The 18,604-nt window shown below is 45.0% G+C and overlaps 4 protein-coding genes across 18 annotated transcripts; 3 read left to right on the top strand and 1 right to left on the bottom strand.

Annotated features, from left to right (window-relative positions):
- The first annotated feature begins 1,405 nt into the window (after positions 1 to 1,405).
- LOC6611647 (extensin) lies at positions 1,406 to 14,769 on the top strand. 15 transcript variants are annotated; one of them, XM_032715682.1, is made up of 15 exons: positions 6,003 to 6,026; positions 6,093 to 6,273; positions 6,332 to 6,637; positions 7,585 to 7,686; positions 7,928 to 8,032; positions 8,220 to 8,318; positions 8,399 to 8,497; positions 8,568 to 8,666; positions 8,766 to 9,026; positions 11,700 to 11,834; positions 11,950 to 12,048; positions 12,143 to 12,235; positions 12,421 to 12,486; positions 12,719 to 13,199; positions 13,674 to 13,687. In XM_032715682.1, exons 1-15 carry the CDS (start codon positions 6,018 to 6,020, stop codon positions 13,678 to 13,680), a joined length of 2,142 nt encoding a protein of 713 aa, XP_032571573.1. In that variant the 5' UTR covers positions 6,003 to 6,017; the 3' UTR covers positions 13,681 to 13,687. The 15 variants fall into 15 exon arrangements, with proteins under 15 accessions (XP_032571507.1, XP_032571573.1, XP_032571498.1 ...); XM_032715616.1 differs by lacking the exon at positions 6,003 to 6,026 and adding an exon at positions 1,406 to 1,859 and having other exon boundaries at positions 8,766 to 11,834; XM_032715607.1 differs by having other exon boundaries at positions 8,766 to 11,834.
- A 134-nt stretch (positions 14,770 to 14,903) lies between these two features.
- Positions 14,904 to 15,464, top strand: LOC6611646. Its single transcript, XM_002036146.2, has 3 exons — positions 14,904 to 14,989; positions 15,048 to 15,157; positions 15,212 to 15,464. Exons 1-3 carry the CDS (start codon positions 14,920 to 14,922, stop codon positions 15,410 to 15,412), a joined length of 381 nt encoding a protein of 126 aa, XP_002036182.1. The 5' UTR covers positions 14,904 to 14,919; the 3' UTR covers positions 15,413 to 15,464.
- A 15-nt stretch (positions 15,465 to 15,479) lies between these two features.
- On the bottom strand, positions 15,480 to 16,365 carry LOC6611645. Its single transcript, XM_002036145.2, has 3 exons — positions 16,153 to 16,365; positions 15,698 to 16,099; positions 15,480 to 15,634 (listed from the first exon to the last, which is right to left on the bottom strand). The coding sequence occupies exons 1-3, from the start codon at positions 16,213 to 16,215 to the stop codon at positions 15,590 to 15,592; spliced, it is 510 nt and encodes a 169-aa protein (XP_002036181.1). The 5' UTR covers positions 16,216 to 16,365; the 3' UTR covers positions 15,480 to 15,589.
- Positions 16,366 to 16,979: 614 nt separating this feature from the next.
- Positions 16,980 to 18,381, top strand: LOC6611643 (serine protease inhibitor 42Dd). Its single transcript, XM_002036143.2, has 4 exons — positions 16,980 to 17,014; positions 17,077 to 17,915; positions 17,974 to 18,112; positions 18,169 to 18,381. The coding sequence occupies exons 1-4, from the start codon at positions 17,002 to 17,004 to the stop codon at positions 18,300 to 18,302; spliced, it is 1,125 nt and encodes a 374-aa protein (XP_002036179.2). The 5' UTR covers positions 16,980 to 17,001; the 3' UTR covers positions 18,303 to 18,381.
- Positions 18,382 to 18,604: the final 223 nt, after the last annotated feature.

Genomic DNA, 18,604 nt, shown 5'->3' with positions numbered 1-18,604 from the left:
ACTTATAATACGCAGCTTAGTTGATTTCTTGCGCCTATGCATATAGAGCTATATATAAATACATACGATAAACATACATATAAATACGAAATACGTCTATTGCCATGAAACCCACTCCCAGAAATATAAAAACAAAACCAAAAATCATCAACGTGATATTGCTAATAAAAGTACCGAAAATACTGCTGCTGTTTTATGCATAGTTGGGGCATTTCGTGCAAATCAAAAGAACTGAAAACTTCAACTGTCTTCAAAGTGGCGGTGACATGTTGTCAACAATATTCATATCACAGCCAGCTTTGAGGAGCGTTGTGGTTTTTCTCGCCCGCCGACTTAAGAAAACTTCCATTTATTTCTCACATTTTATACGGAATTTAAAAAAAAGAAATCTAAATCAAGTTTGACGCTTAAATACATTTTTTATGACTTGCTGGATAACATTGCTATTTAGCCTGAAAATATGCCACATAATTATGGAGGTCTGAGAAATAAACTTATCTTTCAACTGTATTTTGGTTTTTAAATAGTGGCTTATATGGCTTTATGGCCTACTATTAGGATATAAATAAATAAACTAATAAAAATGGGTTAAATCTAGATGGATTGCGGTTTTTATGTAACTCTGATACATACATTTCATGAATATATGAGTTAAGTATTGTTTTGAACATCACTCTTAATATTTTTTCCCCAAAAACTACACATATTTCAATTTTGCAGTAAACGATTTACCAATACAATTTATTCGTGGTTTCCCTGCCAATAATTTGTCATGCTCCATTAGGCACGTGTGTGGGTGAAGGCTGTCTGTGTGCCACCGCAGCAGTGGTCCATAGATCGGTGGGTCGGCAGGGCGGATTGCGGTCTCGCATTACATAACCACAATCGAGCGGCAATATTTGCTGTGAGCACGGCCATAAATAGGCCTCTCGATGAACGCAAACCCAGTCGAATTACAGATAGTCAATGAGCCATTAAGATACGATTGAACCGTGGGCAGGAGACCGGGGGCAATGTCTATCTAAGGCGACCTTCCCCTAGATACGACTTTCTTAAAATGTAAATGAGCCAATTAAATGGAAATCGATTTTAGGAAAGATGTTTTGGGCGGGGAAATTCTAGCCGACGCCACTCCCAGAAAGTTAATTTGAATATTTTCTTGAAAGTATAAGCTAGCAATTCAAAATATAACGTATATAACAATTATAACAATATAGAGTTTGAAGTTTCCTATGAATGATTTCCCTATGCTTCCCGTACAATCAAAATCCTTTGCCAATTAACAGAGGAGGCTAATGTTATCTCTTACGTCGACTGTTAACGCCAACGCGTTGGCTTACGTGACGTCTTGCATTCGCTACGTCGAAAATTTGAAACGAAAAGCGAGCGTTAGCGACTTGGTGCCGCAGTTTCTGTTCGACAGCTCTCGAGTGCGGTTCTAGCTAGCTCTCTTCTCTTTGCCTGAAACAAACTCAGCTCACAGCGGCCAATCCAATCGGTATAAATAAATCAGCGAAGTGTGTTTTGTTTCGGAAACCTCTAATAGACTTCAAACGCCAGTCGGAGACCGACACTCGAAAGCGGCTGTCACTTGAACCCAATCAACGAACGAATCAACGAAATAATAAATCAGCCACGAAACCAACTACAATAACAACGAATATAGCAATCTCTTTCGGGTGAACAGATGTTTTGAATATCGCCCAAAAATCGCGACTAATCCTGGCAAGGACTGTATGCACTAAGCGCTATTAGCATCGCGATTAAGTGAAGTTTTTTACTGTGTAAAAGAAAGTTACGGAAATCAAACGATACAGCGGAAACAGGACGAGATACCCCAAATCGTAAAGTAGCCTGCGGTAAGGATAAACTGGAGTAGGCGTTAACCAAGTCAGGTGGAGCCCGCCCGAAGCAGCCAGTGGATTGCGTGCTGACCCGAACCCAAAGTTCATTGACTGTCTGTCTGTCTAACTATTGGCATTTCCTGGTGGCATAGGGCTAGGTTTCCCCACCGCCAGTCAGCTGTTCTGCTCCGCCCCCAAAAAACCACCCAGCTCCTCCCATTGTTTTGTCAATGACACTCGCGTTCCCGTATTGATGTCACTTGTTGGCATAGATGTAACCCTTCCGCGGTTCTTGATACCTTTACTTCACTTGTTCCACGAAGCCCATGACATCAGCTCTAATAACCGGTCGACCCGAGTCAGCTCATTTTTCAAAGTCACTGATTATGGCAGGCACAACACAAAAGCGCGTTGGCCAAAATCAAAAACAAACAAAAAATAACAAAGTAACAAAGTAACGAATGGTAAAAGGTTAAATAGGAAACTAAGCTGCTAAGGGGGAATGCAATAATCGCTAAATAAATATTTATGAAATGACCCAATCGGGTATTCATGTATCCAAACATGCAAATTGTGTCAGCAGCAGCCAGTGATCTCAGGCTCCAGAATTTGGAAACGGATGTGATGGTCCCATTTAATTTAGTAATTATCAAATTTGGCCTTATGCCTTGAGAACAGAGTTTCAGAGAAGTTGTTGCCAATTTTTCCCGCCTCATTTCCCAGCTTTCTCTGGGTTTTCAAAGACAAAACACGTTCGCTGCAAAGCACCGAGAATCTAACTTAATTAGATTTGGACGATCGCAAACTAGTTCACACAGCTGACGTCAGTCGGTCTTGTCGTTTTTATCACAATCGAGAGTTCAGTTTGGCTTCTTGGCTCTCATGTTTTCATTTACCAGCTCTTTTCGGCCTTTTTGGCCTTTTACCGGCTGCTCTGCTCACTTGTTGTCGTTTTCTGTTTTTGGAAAGGAATCGCTCAACTTGTTCGTTGTTAATTAAACTTTTATACACACAGCGCCACTGTCTCGGGCGAAAAAAAAACCGTCAATAGTTAATAGAGACAGCACACGAATTATGGCTATTTGGCTATATGTCTATATATCGCGGAGTCATGAAGTTTCTGCGTGGGTCGATCTGCCGTCTGGAAACCCAATTCCGAACTGGCTTTTTCGGACAACTCAATGTGGGCTAAAGGAAACGTCGGCCGCCGTATTTGGGCGTAAAAGCCGCCGAGTTGGCCGCCTGGAAATTGTCTAAATTTTGGGAATGAGCTCATATTTAATTCGCAGTTTTGGAGAGCGTGAAATGAAGTCGAAAGAACATAAAAACGTTTTCACTGAGTAATGATTGTTGATCATGTCAGAGATACAGATACCTCACAATCAGTACAAACGGGGGTATATCGAATGACAATGTAAATGAATAAAAACATTTAAAAATGATTATTACATTCGGAAAATTATTTCCATGTTAAGGAATCTATACAAGTCATTTTTTCACTTATTTTTAACCTATTATATTATATTCAATCAAAGAAGATTAGTAAACACAACTTCTCTTTACAGGGTATTTCAGTTTTATGACTGCATTTTTTATTTATATTTTTAGAGTGAAAATCACAAATTAAAGCTGACGCGTTGTTTTCGTCACGGGTGCAGAGTCGTCGGGTCAACTGTGAGAATATCAATTTAAATCAAACAGAAACACATCATCATAAACAAATCACCGAAGGTCACAAAGATAATGCTGACATTTTTGCTGAAACACTCTGTAACTAATCATGAATGCCACTTTTTGTTACTCACAAAATGCAAGCAAAATTTTATAGCGAGAAAGTCGAGTGTGTGTGGGCGATTTTATTAAACTATATAGTTTAGCCGGTTTTTTTTTCTCACTGACCCCCGTGCATAGATTATCGAGCATCACCATCTATAATTTGATTACTGAAATCTGATCGCCACATGCAAATTTATTGCATGAGCCAACGCTCTATTAACGTGATTAAATGCGACCTCCTGAACGGGCGAACCAAACATTATTCAATTGAAGTTGCACTCGGAAAAATAGCATACATTATTTGGTGGTTATACTTGGCTTATAAATTATAGACATATATAAGGCATATATGATTTTGCATTTCAAATATATTCTTTTAAACAGCTGCAATACCTTATATACATATGTTTCAAAATTTTCTTTGAAAGTCGAGCCATAAGCTACTTTACTATATGCTTCAAAAATCTTGTTTTATATATTAGATGCATATTATTCATTCACAATTTTCTTTCACGATTAAACTTATTGATTTTTAAAGATTTTTAATTGATCTCTTATCGATGCCATATGTGCATATTTAGACAGATTTCCTTCAATGCGAACAATGTGGGTGGTTGGCCAAGACTCTTTGTCTGACAGATGTCTGAGTTTGTTGGCTCAGCTGCCGGCTCTGATTCATCATAGATTTTCAGTTTTCTTCGCTGATCTTGGCCTCGAACGGCAATTGAACAGGCGGTACGGTGTGTGGGCTTTCCAACCTCATGATGGTGATGTAAGAGTCGCCTTATAAGACTTATAAGCTGATGACTGACTGCCTTGCGAAGAGAACATTGTTTTTTGTACATATGTGAATTGCATGCGAGGTCAGGCAGGAGTCGTATGTGGCAAGTAACAAGTGCGGCGGCTGGCGGGGAAAGTGAAGCCTTTCTTGGCAGGAGAACGACGGCTTTATTGGCCCTGTTAACAGCCAGGCCACGCCCCCTAACATTGTTGTAATTATTTACACAGGCTGGCGAATTTTCACGGCCAAAAGAAGTGGCACGCTTCGCATTTCCTTTGGGGTCTGGGTTTGTTTTTGTTTCGGTTTTAGTTTTAGTTCTAGCTTTTGCCTTCCTTGTCCGTCATGCAATTGTCGGCCATAAGTCATTAAAAGTAATCGTTTTGTTGGCTTACATGCCCCACAAAATGGGCAGCATTAGCACTTAGCATACTCCCCTTCGTTTCGCTTCGATTCGGGGCACAACCTTGTTGATCAGGTCCCAAATCTCGGCGCCCGTCGAATCCGAATCCGTATCCAAAGCCAGCCCCATATCGATTACACGCCCAGATGCCTGGTTCCTGGCGCTTAAAAAGGTGGAAAGTTGGTAAGTTGGCAAGGTGGAGCGTGGATGGAACTCCTGATACCAGCCGGTACCGTCTGTTTTCCGATGTCTGCCCGCCTGTCGATGGGCAACACTTGGTGTCCCGTGTGCTGAGCTGTGAAAAGAAGGTCGTCACCCAGGGCAGCAGCAGGTTTTGGGGAATACGAATGTTGTTGAGGGGGACTCTCATTAAAATATTTACTACATATATTCCTAACTAGCTGGAAACACTTTTATTGTGCACTTCTTTTGTTACGACTTAGTCGTAATCATATGTATAATAAACTTGTCTACCGTGGTAACTGCATTAAAATTCATTTGGGTTTCTCTTCGTATTTTATTGTTCCCTTTTTATAGGGAAATTCCATTTAAAGGTTGCAGCTAGCTAGGCATCTTTATAAACTTAAATTTATATTACTTATATAAATTAAGAGAACTTGAAGTGTATTGCCCTCTATTCAAAATCAAATACAACTGAAAGGCAAAGACCTAATAAGAAAGTAATTTAAGTTCCTTAACTTTTTTTTGGTTGCACTGCAACTTGTGTCCCTGCCACTGAAGCCCAAGAATTACGTGCCTACCGCAAAGTTATTGCCATTGTTTGTCTTTCGCGCGGCGCAACAAATTCGCGGCTCGAACAGAAGGAACCTGCAACAAATGCCGAGCAACAGCAGAAGAAAAAGAGTGACAGCCGCCACACGACACGCCCCCATCCACTGAATCCAAACGCCCATGGATATGTGGAGCCACACGCCCGGTTATTAGCCGCCCCATCGGAATTGGCCCAGAAAGTTCGAAACAACCGGCAGACGATTGATTTTTGTGTCATCGACTTGGCTGTTGGAGTAGGGCGGAATTTGGATTATTAGGTTACCCAAATTTAGGGGTCGAAGTATAGATTTCAGTAGTCAGCCCATCACCCACTCACACGTGGAAATGTCATCGAAGGGAGTTCAGTAAATTTGGTCTTTAACTCTTTTTTTTACATTGGGGCACAGTTTTCAGACTTCGATACTACTAAGCCTAAGCCAGCAAGATGAACAAGGTGGTTTCTTGCAGATCTAAATAGCTAATGGCTATCTTGATTTTATTGTTTGGTTGCCTTTTCCAGGTCGAGTTCAAAAACAAGAACAAGGATCAGGGACCCTGCGCCCGCGTGCGTAAGATTCGTCCAATCAACATGGGCGGCAACGTGGAGCAGCGTCCTTGGACTCCAACTGTGAGGATCGGCAGGATCGCCGCCGAGACCACCAATCCGGGTCCAGCCACTGTCCAACTTCCAACCTTGATAGGTAAGCTTAAGATTGCTTTAATGTGGCTGGATATATAACTTATTGAGAATCCCTTTAGGCAGCAAAGTTCCCGACTCCAAGAAGAAGGCCGCACCCTCGTACTCCTTTGGCCACAAGTTGGGCGGAAAGTACGACACCTCCGGACCGGGTCCGGCGCAATACAATGTTACGGGTATGCGTGCCAAGGGTCGGGATTATCCTCGAGCAGCCACTTTGCAGAGCAGACCCAAGGAACTGACACGCTTCTCGAATCCCGGACCTGGAGAGTACGATGTGGTGCCGGCGGCGAAGGCGGTGATCGATGCCACGCCCAAGTACACCTTCGGCCAACGGCCAGTCGCGTTGAAAACCTTCCAGATACCAGGTGAGTCTCGGGCTTCTTCCACTGGTGTTTGAATGGTGTTTTGGACTTGATGTTGGATTTTGGAGTTGGATCTGAAAATTGAATTTGAATTTGGCGTTGAATTCGGTGTTTTGTTGCGGGCTGGTGTCGTTTTTTGTTGCATGCGCGGACTGAGGAGATCATCAATCAATTTCAATCATGGATCATCATTGTACATAGAAGCGAACTCATTAACTAATCCGAATCCATGCCAGTTGCATCTTCCTGCAAGCAGCGCGTAAGTTGCTACCGCCCCTTTCTTCCACTTTCTCCCACTTTCTATCTCAATCTCAGTAGCTAGTGTAGTGCGTAGACGCATTTCGTAGATTATTCTGCTGTATCTTTGGGTATCCTTGCGATTAAATCGTAGTTATGTCACCCCGTAAAGTGCGTGAATGTTTTGGCTTTTTCTATTCTATTTTTTTTAGTACAAATATCTTTGTTAAAAAGTATTTAATTATAATGTAAATCTTCAGTAAATGTCTGTCCTTGAGCATTTCTGTGAGCTATTATAACAGATTTATTTTATTTCTTCATATCTCGTTCTCTAAACTTTCTTTGTTTACCTAAAAAAGATACAAATTAACGTAGGAGGAATTGGCAATGTCTTTATATGGTCATCCATTTTGTGAAAGATTATCTGCAACTTGACTCAAAGTGATTCAGACAAATTAGTTATTTTTATTTATGAGTCAAACGGAAACGGAGATCATATGTCTTAATTCAATTTAAGCTTACACGTATTCTAATTCTCATTTATTATTTCCCATATTCTTAGATTTTCCTGGCTACACAGTGTTTTATGTATATGTGTTACTTTAGTGGTTCAGTAATTTGTGTGAATTTGTTTTTTGTGTTGCCTGATTTGATTTTAATTTGAAACGTTTTTCTCTTTCAATGAATGATTGCCGTGGCAAATCGAGACTCAGGTCCCAACCATTATCAAGTGGTGCCACTTGATGTCGTCAAGCGGCGAGCCCCACGATACTCCTTTCGCATTAAGGTTAACGTGTATTTGGTTAACAATCCAGGTAACCCAACTAACTGCCCATACTTCGTCCACGTTGCGTTTTAGTGTTGGTGTTGGTCTAGCTCCGCTCTCTAACTTCTAACCCGATCAATCAATCCCTACCTCATCACTAATTCCCGAAATAATGTATCTTTCTATGCGTATATCTGTATTTCACCCACTCTTAGTCGTAGCTCACCTAGTGTAGACCTCTAGTTTTGATTCGAGTAGACTAAAATCGAATGTTTTATTAACACTAACAGCTCCGAATAGCTATTGCCCTGAAAAGGTCACGCAATCAAAAAAGAATGCGCCACGCTACACTTTCGGTAGACGAACTAAAATCGAACACGATCAGGGCACACCAGGTAACAAATCCCAGCTCCCCCAGTAACTGTATCTGTATCTGTAATTGCATCTGTAACTGTATCCGTATCTACCCCAATCGAGGCACCACTTGCTCAAGCGAACCCAATTGGATAGTATCTATAGCGCTTTCCTTTCAATTACCGCGACTTCTGGCCAACTTAATACTGATATCCATCCCATCCGCAGCTCCTGGCGCATATTGTCCAGAGAAGGTGAAGCTTAACAAGACGCCAGAGTTCAGCTTCGGCATCAAGCACCATGAACAGCGACCAGATTACACTCCAGGTTTGTGAATAGTATGCCTCTTAGGTTTGAGCCACGTTAATAGCTGCTTCATGCTTTCACCACGATGACACTTTCATTAGCGCCAGGCACCTACAAGCCCGAGCAGGTTGTCCTGGAACACATTCCCGCCTACAGCTTCGGCTTGAAAACCAAACACATCCAGGTCAGCGACACTCCAGGTAAGGCTTCCCGCTCAGCTGGGAGTAGTAACTTGGCTTACAGCGCACACTTTTTTGTCCTTACGACCAGCACCCGGTGCCTACAGCCCCGAAAAGTCACGGTTGCACTCCACACCCGCTTACTCAATCGCCGGAAAGGCCTCGCAAGATGTGGTCGATTGCACACCTGGTGAGTCATAGAATCGCACTTGAATGGATCTTAGACTTAGCGTGCGACCCACACAACAAACCCAACGTTCACACCATATCTTCACCCAATCTCTTACAGCACCCGGAGCATACGAACCCGAGAAGTGCGTCCTGAGCAGGACGCCTGCCTTCAGCTTTGGCCACCGCGCCGAGCTGACCAAGTCCAGTGACACGCCGGCGCCGGGCACCTACAATCCGGAGAAGGTGCGGATGGACCACACGCCCGCATTCACCCTGTCCGGACGTCCCGAGACGAGGTCCGTGAGCGAGACTCCGGCGCCCGGTTCGTATGCCCCGGAGAAGTATCGCAACGATCGAACGCCGGCCTTCACCTTCGGCGGTAAGCACGAGCAGCGACTCGAGAGCTCCACTCCGGCACCGGGCGACTACTGTCCCGAAAAAGTTCGGCACGATCACAATCCCGCTTTCTCATTCGCCGGTCGCCACGATCCGCACAAGCCAAGCGACACACCAGCACCCGGAGCCTACGACACCGAGAAAGTCCGGCAAGATCACTATCCGGCCTTCTCCTTTGCCGGTCGCCACGATCTGCACAAGCCCAGCGAAACGCCCGCTCCGGGAGCCTACTCCCCGGAGAAGGTGCGACAAGATCACAATCCTGCCTTCTCGATGGCCGGGAAGTACAGTCAAAAAGTGGCCAGCGACAGTCCGGCTCCTGGGGACTACTGTCCCGAGAAGGTCCGCTTGGACCACACTCCCGCCTACAGCTTTGGCGTAAAGAGTGATCCCAAAGTAGAGAATAACACTCCGGCCCCGGGTGATTACCATCCCGAAAAGGTTAGGCAGGACCACAATCCAGCATTTTCGTTCGCCGGTCGTCACGACCTTCAGAAACCAGACCACACTCCCGCTCCTGGAGCCTACTTCCCGGAGAAAGTCAGACTAGATCACAATCCAGCTTTCTCAATGGCCGGCAAGTATGATGCCAAGATTACCAATGATACACCTGCTCCTGGTGATTACAGCCCCGAGAAAGTTAGGCAGGATACTAACCGAGCGTACTCCTTTGCTGGCCGCCATGATCTCTACAAGGCCAGCGAGACTCCCGCTCCAGGTGCTTACTCGCCGGAGAAAGTGAGGCTAGATCACAATCCAGCTTTCACGATGGCTGGCAAGCACGACCAGAAGATTTTAAATGGCACTCCGGCCCCAGGAGACTACAGTCCCGAAAAGTGTAGATTAGACCATACACCTGCTTACAGTTTTGGGGGAAAGAATGATCCTAAAATTGAAAACAATACCCCGGCACCAGGAGATTACCATCCGGAGAAGGTGAGGCTGGACCACAATCCAGCATACTCCTTTGCCGGTCGTCACGATCTTCATAAGCCAAGTGATACTCCTGCTCCAGGAGCCTACTCCCCCGAGAAGGTACGTCAAGATCATAACCCAGCATTTTCAATGGCAGGCAAGCCAGTTGAAAAGCTAACTAATGGTACTCCGGCTCCCGGAGACTACAGCCCGGAGAAAGTACGTTTAGACCATACTCCGGCCTATACTTTCGGTGGCAAAAACGATCCGAAAGTAGAGAACAATACTCCCGCTCCAGGGGATTATCATCCCGAAAAGGTCAGGCAAGATCATAACCCAGCTTTCTCCTTTGCTGGTCGCCATGATCTTCACAAACCGAATGATACTCCCGCCCCTGGTGCCTACTGCCCGGAGAAGGTCCGTCAGGATCATAATCCCGCCTTCTCAATAGCGGGTAAGCACACCCAAAAGGTCGCCAACGACACTCCAGCTCCGGGCGATTACAGTCCGGAAAAGGTACGTCTAGATCACACACCTGCCTACACTTTTGGGGGAAAGAACGATCCCAAGGTTGAGAGCAACACCCCTGCTCCAGGTGACTATCATCCCGAGAAAGTTAGACAAGATCATAACCCTGCATTCTCTTTCGCTGGCCGTCATGATCTTCAAAAACCTAGCGACACTCCCGCTCCTGGCGCCTATTTCCCTGAAAAAGTCAGACAGGATCATAATCCTGCTTTCACGATGGCCGGAAAGCATGATCCTAAAGTTTCTAACGACACTCCTACCCCTGGCGACTACAGTCCAGAAAAGGTCCGTCTAGATTACACACCTTCATATACCTTTGCTGGTAAAAACAATCCAAAAGTTGAAAACAACACCCCAGCTCCAGGTGACTATCATCCCGAGAAAGTTAGACAAGATCACAACCCCGCCTTTTCCTTTGCCGGTCGCCATGACCTGCAGAAGCCCAGTGACACCCCTGCTCCAGGAGCATACTCGCCGGAGAAGGTGAGGCAAGATCACAATCCTGCATTCTCTATGGCTGGTAAATACATTGAGAAGATTACCAATGGCACCCCAGCTCCAGGTGACTACTGTCCCGAGAAGGTTCGGTTAGATCACACTCCAGCTTTCACATTCGGGGGCAAGAATGACCCAAAGGTGGAGAACAATACACCGGCACCAGGAGATTATCACCCTGAAAAGGTTAGGCAAGATCATGTCCCCGCATTTTCCTTCGCCGGCCGTCATGATCTCCATAAGCCAAGTGAGACTCCTGCCCCCGGAGCTTACTCCCCCGAGAAAGTTAGGCAGGACCACAATCCTGCCTTTACAATGGCCGGCAAGCATGACCCTAAGGTGACTAATGACACTCCAGCTCCCGGGGATTACCACACCGAGAAAGTTAGGCTAGATCACAATCCCGCCTTCTCCTTCGCCGGTCGCCATGACCTGCATAAGCCCAGCGAAACGCCCGCACCCGGAGACTACTTCCCGGAGAAGGTCAGGCAGGACTTCAATCCGGCGTTCACCTTCGCCGGCAAACACGATCCGAGATCACTGAGTGAATCCCCCGCTCCCGGCGACTACAGCCCCGAGAAGGTGCGACTGGACCATGCACCCGCTTACAGCTTTGGCGGCAAGCACGACATCAAGACGGAGCACATTCATCCCGCGCCATGCGACTACGCCCCCGAGAAAGTTCGTCTCGACCATACACCCGCCTACACCATTGCAGGTCGTCCAGCCGCCGATCACGTGAGCCAGACGCCGGCTCCCTGTGACTACCATCCGGAGCAGTGCCAGGTGGACAGCACACCAGCGTTCACCTTCGGCATGCGACTGGGAAGGGAGCGCATCTCCGATACACCAGGCAAGTAACTTCCAAAGGAAGCCATTAAGCTAAAAAGCCGCATTAGGATTCGTTCCTTAAAGGATGTGTAGGGTTAGATCCTCAATTATCCTAACGAGCATCAGTACCATTGCAGCACCCTCCGCCTATGAGCCGGAGAAGCACTCACTGCACTCCACACCCGCCTACAGCTTTGGCACCAAGTCGGATATCCGCGTGACCACCGATGCTCCAGGTAAATAGTGGCCTCCATCGGTGTTGCATGTTGCTGTTGTGTGTATTGCATGTCTCCCGCTTCTTTGTTTGTTTTCCCACGTCCACCCATTTAGCCCCTGGTCACTATCATCCCGAGCAGTGCAAGCTGGACAGCTCGCCAGCCTATAGCTTTGGCCTGAAGACAGTGCCCACTGCATCGTTGCCAGGTAGGTGATACACGATTCCGCTTTTCTTGGTGCCGGATTCCGCAGACTCCGTCCGGATCCTTACGATCTGTTTTTGTTTTTGTGCTTATTTGTTTCTTGTTCTATGTTTGTTTGCACACATTTTTTGGTATTCTGGCCATGCTATCATCCGTTTCGAATCCCTGTAAATACACACAAATCACCAGAACCCAAAGGCGCGTACATAGAAGATCGCATTGTCCAGAGACGCGAACGCCGTCTGGCCAGTCCCGGTAAGAATCCACAAGATCATTCAATCATTAAACTGCCAGCTTCCGTTTGAGAGCGTTTCAAGTGATGACCTTGATTTGATATAGATCTAAAAACTGTTTCAAAATCTGATCTACTTGAATCGCTGTCTTCATGTAGAATAAAATGAGCTTTTTATACTCACAATCCCGCACCATCTCATTGTTGGAATTCTTTCTTGCCCATTTATGATTTTACACAAATACCAAAACTCAGTACGCAACAATGCGGAATGCACCACCACAACCACCAACCACACCAACAACAATGCTGGTAGCAGCACCACCACAACAACCACCACCACCACGACAAAGACCTTCATAAACGGAGTGGAGCAGCCGCATCTGCAGAAGAAGGAAACCACCAAGCAGGTGAATGGCACCCACAAGGAGCTTAAGTCCGCACCACAAACGCAAGCACCACTGAGCAATGGCAATATCGTTTCCAATGGCAACCACTCGAAGATGGTCAGCACCACCACCAGGATTCAGGAAGTTGCCCATGGCCAAAAGGAGATTGGCAACCTGAAGGTGGTGGCCAGCGGTAAGTCGGATGCGAGTGCCACCAAGGCAGCGGCCGTAAGCCACCAGACCGTGGTACAGGCGGATGGCGCCATCGTGACCAGTGGCCAATCCTCGAGGATGCAGACGGTCAAGTACGCTGTGGAGGCGAGCAGCGTGCAGGAGAAGATTATCAGGTAACAGGAGTAAAATCACTCATACGCAACGTTGCATTTACTCATAAATCTTCAGCGTAAATATTCCCGATTTGTATTCATGAAAATAACAAGAAATTTATTGGCATAACATATATAAAAGTAGCTTTTTACACAAGAAAACGATGTTTACCTTTTACGAAACACATGTCGTATGAGTAATATTTCAATATTGGACTTTTTTATTATGTTTTCTTAAGAACTACAACTATTTTATTGAACTCTTCCGAATGTTAACTGATATTAGTACTCCCAATTGTTTGGTGTCCGTTTCCGTTTCGTGTGTTTATTTGCAGGCACGTCATGTCAAGACCAAGATCACCCAATCCAACCCGAAACTAACCCGAACCATTCAAACACCAGCCCAAGAGACAAGCCATTGAATTAACCCCCCGACCAGCAAATGAATTTACTATCCCAACTAACTAATTACACACATTTTGCCATCATTGACAGCTCCTAATGTCTACAAAATACCTACCGTCATGGGCAGCAGCAAGGAGGGCAAGATTCGCTCGGCTCCGGCTTACACGATTACGGGTCGCGAGAAGCCTCCGCTGATTCCGGTGATGATCTTCCCCGGACCCGGTTACTACGACGGCGAGTACACGGTGGTCAAGCCAAAGCCGCCAGTCTTCTCCATGCGCGGCAAGTACAAGATGGGCAGCGAGGACTCGAAGCCCGGACCCGGAGCGCACTGTCCGGAGAAGGTGAGTCAGATCTCGTTCTCAAGTCCTGGAAGAGTTCGTAAGATTATTATTGAGATTCAGAAACAAATTTTCCCTGAATTAGAGCTGTTTTTGTGGGTAAAGGTAATGTCCGTTTGTGGCACATTAGAAAGGTCAGAGGTAACTATGTTAGTTCTTTGCAAACCCCTGAACTTTGATAATTACCGTAAAACGGACTTTACCTGTGGGGCATCACTGCACGGAAATAGATTTCACCTCATCCTGATACCTCCCGCAGTACTGGGAGAAACGATCGCCTCCTGCCATATCCTTTGGCATCCTGCACTCCCCCTATATCAAGAAACCAATGCCAGTCAACGTTCCGCAGCGTTGTGTTCGCTCTTTGTTGGAGAATCGGGCGGACAAGCCCTACGACAATATTTGAGAATGTGCACACATGTATTTTGCCATTAAATTCCTTTGGTCAACACAGTATAATCAATGGGTTCTTTCTGCCTTCCAAATACTCTTCCCGATAGGTAAACCTCTCCCATGTGCCCGCCTACAGCTTTGGGATCAAGCACTCGCAGTATTTGGGTCGCCTGAACGAGAAGAACACCGAGTTTGACTACAGCTTTTCCGGGATCTGCTAGATGAAGCTGAAGCTGAAGCTGGAGCGCTTCCACTTACCAAATCCTCACTCTGCCCAAGACGGTCTTCGATGAACAGCTTCCTTACCTTAACTACACTACCTTCGCTACTCGTATCGGACTAACCATAAGTTTTAATTGTTTCTCAAACGTATTTGTAAGCCGAAAGTTTTGTGGAATGTTACAATTGTATACACTGATATATAAAGAGATATTACTAATATAATTAGCCAAGATGTTTTCTTGAGCCTTCATTTGGTGATCGGCACAAATATAGTATTTACTTTTATGGCTAATTGCAAACTTCATGCTTGATGCGGTGTTAAGTATTAATGCTCTGCCAGTTGGATGTCCACTTAGTCTCCAACCATCTGGTGATCCGTCATGAAGCTACTGCTGTTGGCGGCGATTGTTGCCCTCGGTTGGCTACTTATAGAGGCTGCCAAGAGCAGGAGTAAGATTGAACTTGATACTCAATGTGTGGGTCAGCCACTCAATTACCAATCTTCTAGCGAAGAACAGCTCCTGCCTGGTAAAGAACAAGTATCCCCCGGAATCCTCTTGTAGATCAACGCGTCGGGAATTCTTTGCCTTCCACCGAGTTCTATTCGACTGCATAAAGGTAGAACCGAGAAACGATCATGAGCATATCCTTCAAATCCTTTGATCATTTGAGGTGACCACAAATTGCCGCAGAATCTACAGGAGGAACGAGTTCCATAGTTTGGAATCGTGCAGAGATGCATGTCACTACCACATGGCTGAACCAAGTCCGCCACCAGCCCGCAATGGTACGACTTCTGCACCTGGAGGTGCCTCCGGAGCGCCAGGAGACGCTGAACCAGCGGATCCAGCTGCACCGTCAGCTGCAGAGTGATCTTCATGCTCAGACCCAAAAATGAGAATTTAATTAAATTCCCTCAGATATTTGAAATTTATGATAATTTCAATTCGGTATTTTCTGTATATTTAGTTTTGATTGCCCTCGTCTTTACAACTACATGATTTGCAAGACTCATAATACAAACATAAGACCACCGATCGGATTCCGCCACTAGTTCTTGGTGATCTCGATTTCGGCATGCATGCAGGACTTGCCCTGGAGGAAAATACAACAAGTTGTCACCGAAATATCCGTCATATATATTGCGAACAAACTCACCGTGTCATGCTTGACCTCCGAGTCGATGATGAGGTGACCGCGAGCCATGCCCAACATGGCCTTGTACTTGCTCAGATCCACGGAGTGATCGTTGGCGCACACCTTCTCCTCGGCCACTGGACAGGAGGAAGGTGCTCCGAAGAGCTTCAGCATATCCTTGCCTTCGGTGGTGGCCTGGTCAATGGCGGCGCACAGATCGATCTTGCCCTCCTTCATCACGATGCCATCCTTCTGGACCTTGAACTTGGCCACGGCGGTGCCGAAGGGCTTGTTGATAATACAGCCCGAGGGTATCAGCTCACACTTCTTGTTCAGCTTCAGGCTGAAGTCACTGCCCACCGTCATAATGGCATCCTCGCCGGCACAGTTCTCCATCTTGACCAGCTTGGCCTTGTAGCCATTCTGCACATAAGATAGCTTATAGATCAGGTCTACTGGGCACCTGCCATACTTACACAAGCCAAGGCTGCCTGGAAGCCCACGCAGCTGAGCAGGAACACGCAGATCAGACGCAACATTCTGTTCACTCCACGTTTTGGATGAGTTAGACAACTCCTGGACGGCCTAACCCCTATTTATATGGAAATCCACAATTATTTGCGCATTAAGCGGTATTTGGCTGCAGCGATCAGTGATCGTTCGGCTCAATTGATTGCTGAAACTACACTGACCGCTCTAAATGTCGGAAATATTATGGAACTTTATGGCCGTCCAATTTTAATTACACCCACGACATGGTATTGTTTGTGTTCCTAGCGTGTCACTGGAGTTTGATCTTTTGATCTCCCGGAATGTGAATGTGTTTGCATTCGAAACTATATGGACTCATCAGGAGTCCGTTGAAATCTGTTTTCTGTAATTGATAAGTGGCCATCGCTCTTGTTACTTGTATGCCATGTCACTGGTTTGTTAGCCGCAGATATGATTGAATGCGAAGCTCCAGTGGGCCTTTAAATGGCATGCAACTTATTGAAATGTAGCAACACGGATGTTCGACAAATAATCAAGACCATTTTCGTGGCAAAAATGTAATGGGCTACGATCAGATGGTTTGTTTTTCAAAACAATCTTATTTAGTTAATTATTACTGATCTTCAAAACGAAGTTGACTATTCATACCTTATGTAATAATCAGATTAGATTCGCCAATTTACATATGTTGTTATATTCTTTAATAATGCTTTAATGAAATCCAACCGAAGCGCATAAATTTTATATTGCGAGGGCGAGTCGAATTTGATTATTATGCAGACTATATATAAAACGTACTTTCAATTTTGTTCTTACTCTTGATCGACGTTAAAATGAAGTATTTGTGTAAGTATAATATAATAAAATACAAATTAATCAAAGAGGAATAGGTAACAATTGCACCGCAGGTCTGCTCCTTTTGGCCACGTCGGTATCTTGTCGCTTTGCCGACGATTTCTACCAACTTTTGGCCAAGGAAAATGTGGCCGAAAATCTCATATCCTCTCCCATTTCGGTGGAAATCGCACTGAGCATGGCCTACATGGGAGCCAGGGCGAAGACAGCCGAAGAAATGAGGAATGTTTTGAAACTGCCCGACGACAAAAAGGAAGTGGCAGCCAAATACAAGGACCTTCTGAGCAAAATCGAAGGACGCGAGAAGGTAGCCACTCTCAGTCTGGCTAATCGCATATACGTGAACGATAGGTTCACGCTAATACCAAAGTACAATCAGATGGTCAAGGATTCATTTAAGGCTGAAGCGGAGACAATCAGCGTTGTCGATCTCAAAAAGGCTGTTTCAATTGTCAATAATTGGGTAGATAATCAGACGCGTGGTAAAATCAGAGACTTAGTTTCAATCAATGCCATGTCGGATATGGTAGTGATCGTCTTAAATGCCATATACTTTAAAGGCCAGTGGGAGTACAAATTTAATCCCAAGCTCACGAAGAAGATGAATTTCCGTGTTTCGGATCAAAAGAGTGTTCCGGTCGAGATGATGTCACAAAATGAATTATTTAGCGCCGCACATGATAGAGAACTGGGTGCCAAAATTATCGAGCTGCCCTACAGAAATTCGAGCCTGTCCATGCTCATTTATCTACCGGACAAGGTCGATGGTCTACCAGAGTTGGAGAAAAAGATCGTAGGATACACTCCGAATCTTTCCAAAATGGATGTAACTTTAAGGCTTCCCAAGTTCAAAATCGAATTCTCCACTCAACTAAACAGAGTTCTTAAGGCGGTGGGTATTCATAGATTATTCTTGGTACACCCATACAATTTATAGACTTCACCTATAGATGGGCATACAAGATGCGTTCCAAAAATCAGCTGACTTCAATGATCTGGTCGAAGACAGTAAAGTTTATGTGAGTAAAGTCATTCACAAGGCGTTCATAGAGGTTAATGAAGAAGGTGCTGAGGCAGCGGCTGCAACAGGTATTTCATCGATTTTTCGCCTCTACTACAATGCTAATATGTTTTATTTTTGCCAGCTATACTTACTGTGCGCTATAGTATGCCTCGTCCGTCCTCACAAATGGTTTTTAATGCCGATCATCCATTTGCCTATGTCATTCGCGATGGGGAAACCATTTATTTTCAGGGCCACTATGTAAACCCTAATTAATGAAATGTACTTTTTCTTATCAATTATAAATGGAAATTGTATTATATTTTATTGTAGAATAAAATGTGTGTACCAGTTTCCTGAAAATATTTCATAGATGGAAATTAGTGAGAATGCTCTAGTCGAGCTCCTTTTAAATCAAAAACCCGTTACTCAGCTGACAAATCGTTAGAAATGCTTCATTAATACTAAATATTATTTAAAAAACAAGGAATTTCTATTTTAAACACTTTGATCTAAAACTAAAACCGTTAGGAAATTTAGTACGCCATGGCATCCCTGGCCGCCTCTGACACACGCCG

The sequence above is a fragment of the Drosophila sechellia genome, chromosome 2L (assembly GCF_004382195.2).
Source record: "Drosophila sechellia strain sech25 chromosome 2L, ASM438219v1, whole genome shotgun sequence".
NCBI classification, from domain to species: Eukaryota; Metazoa; Arthropoda; class Insecta; order Diptera; family Drosophilidae; genus Drosophila; species Drosophila sechellia.
Note: the sequence above shows the minus strand (reverse complement) of the source record. Positions and strands in the feature narration are given on the sequence as shown.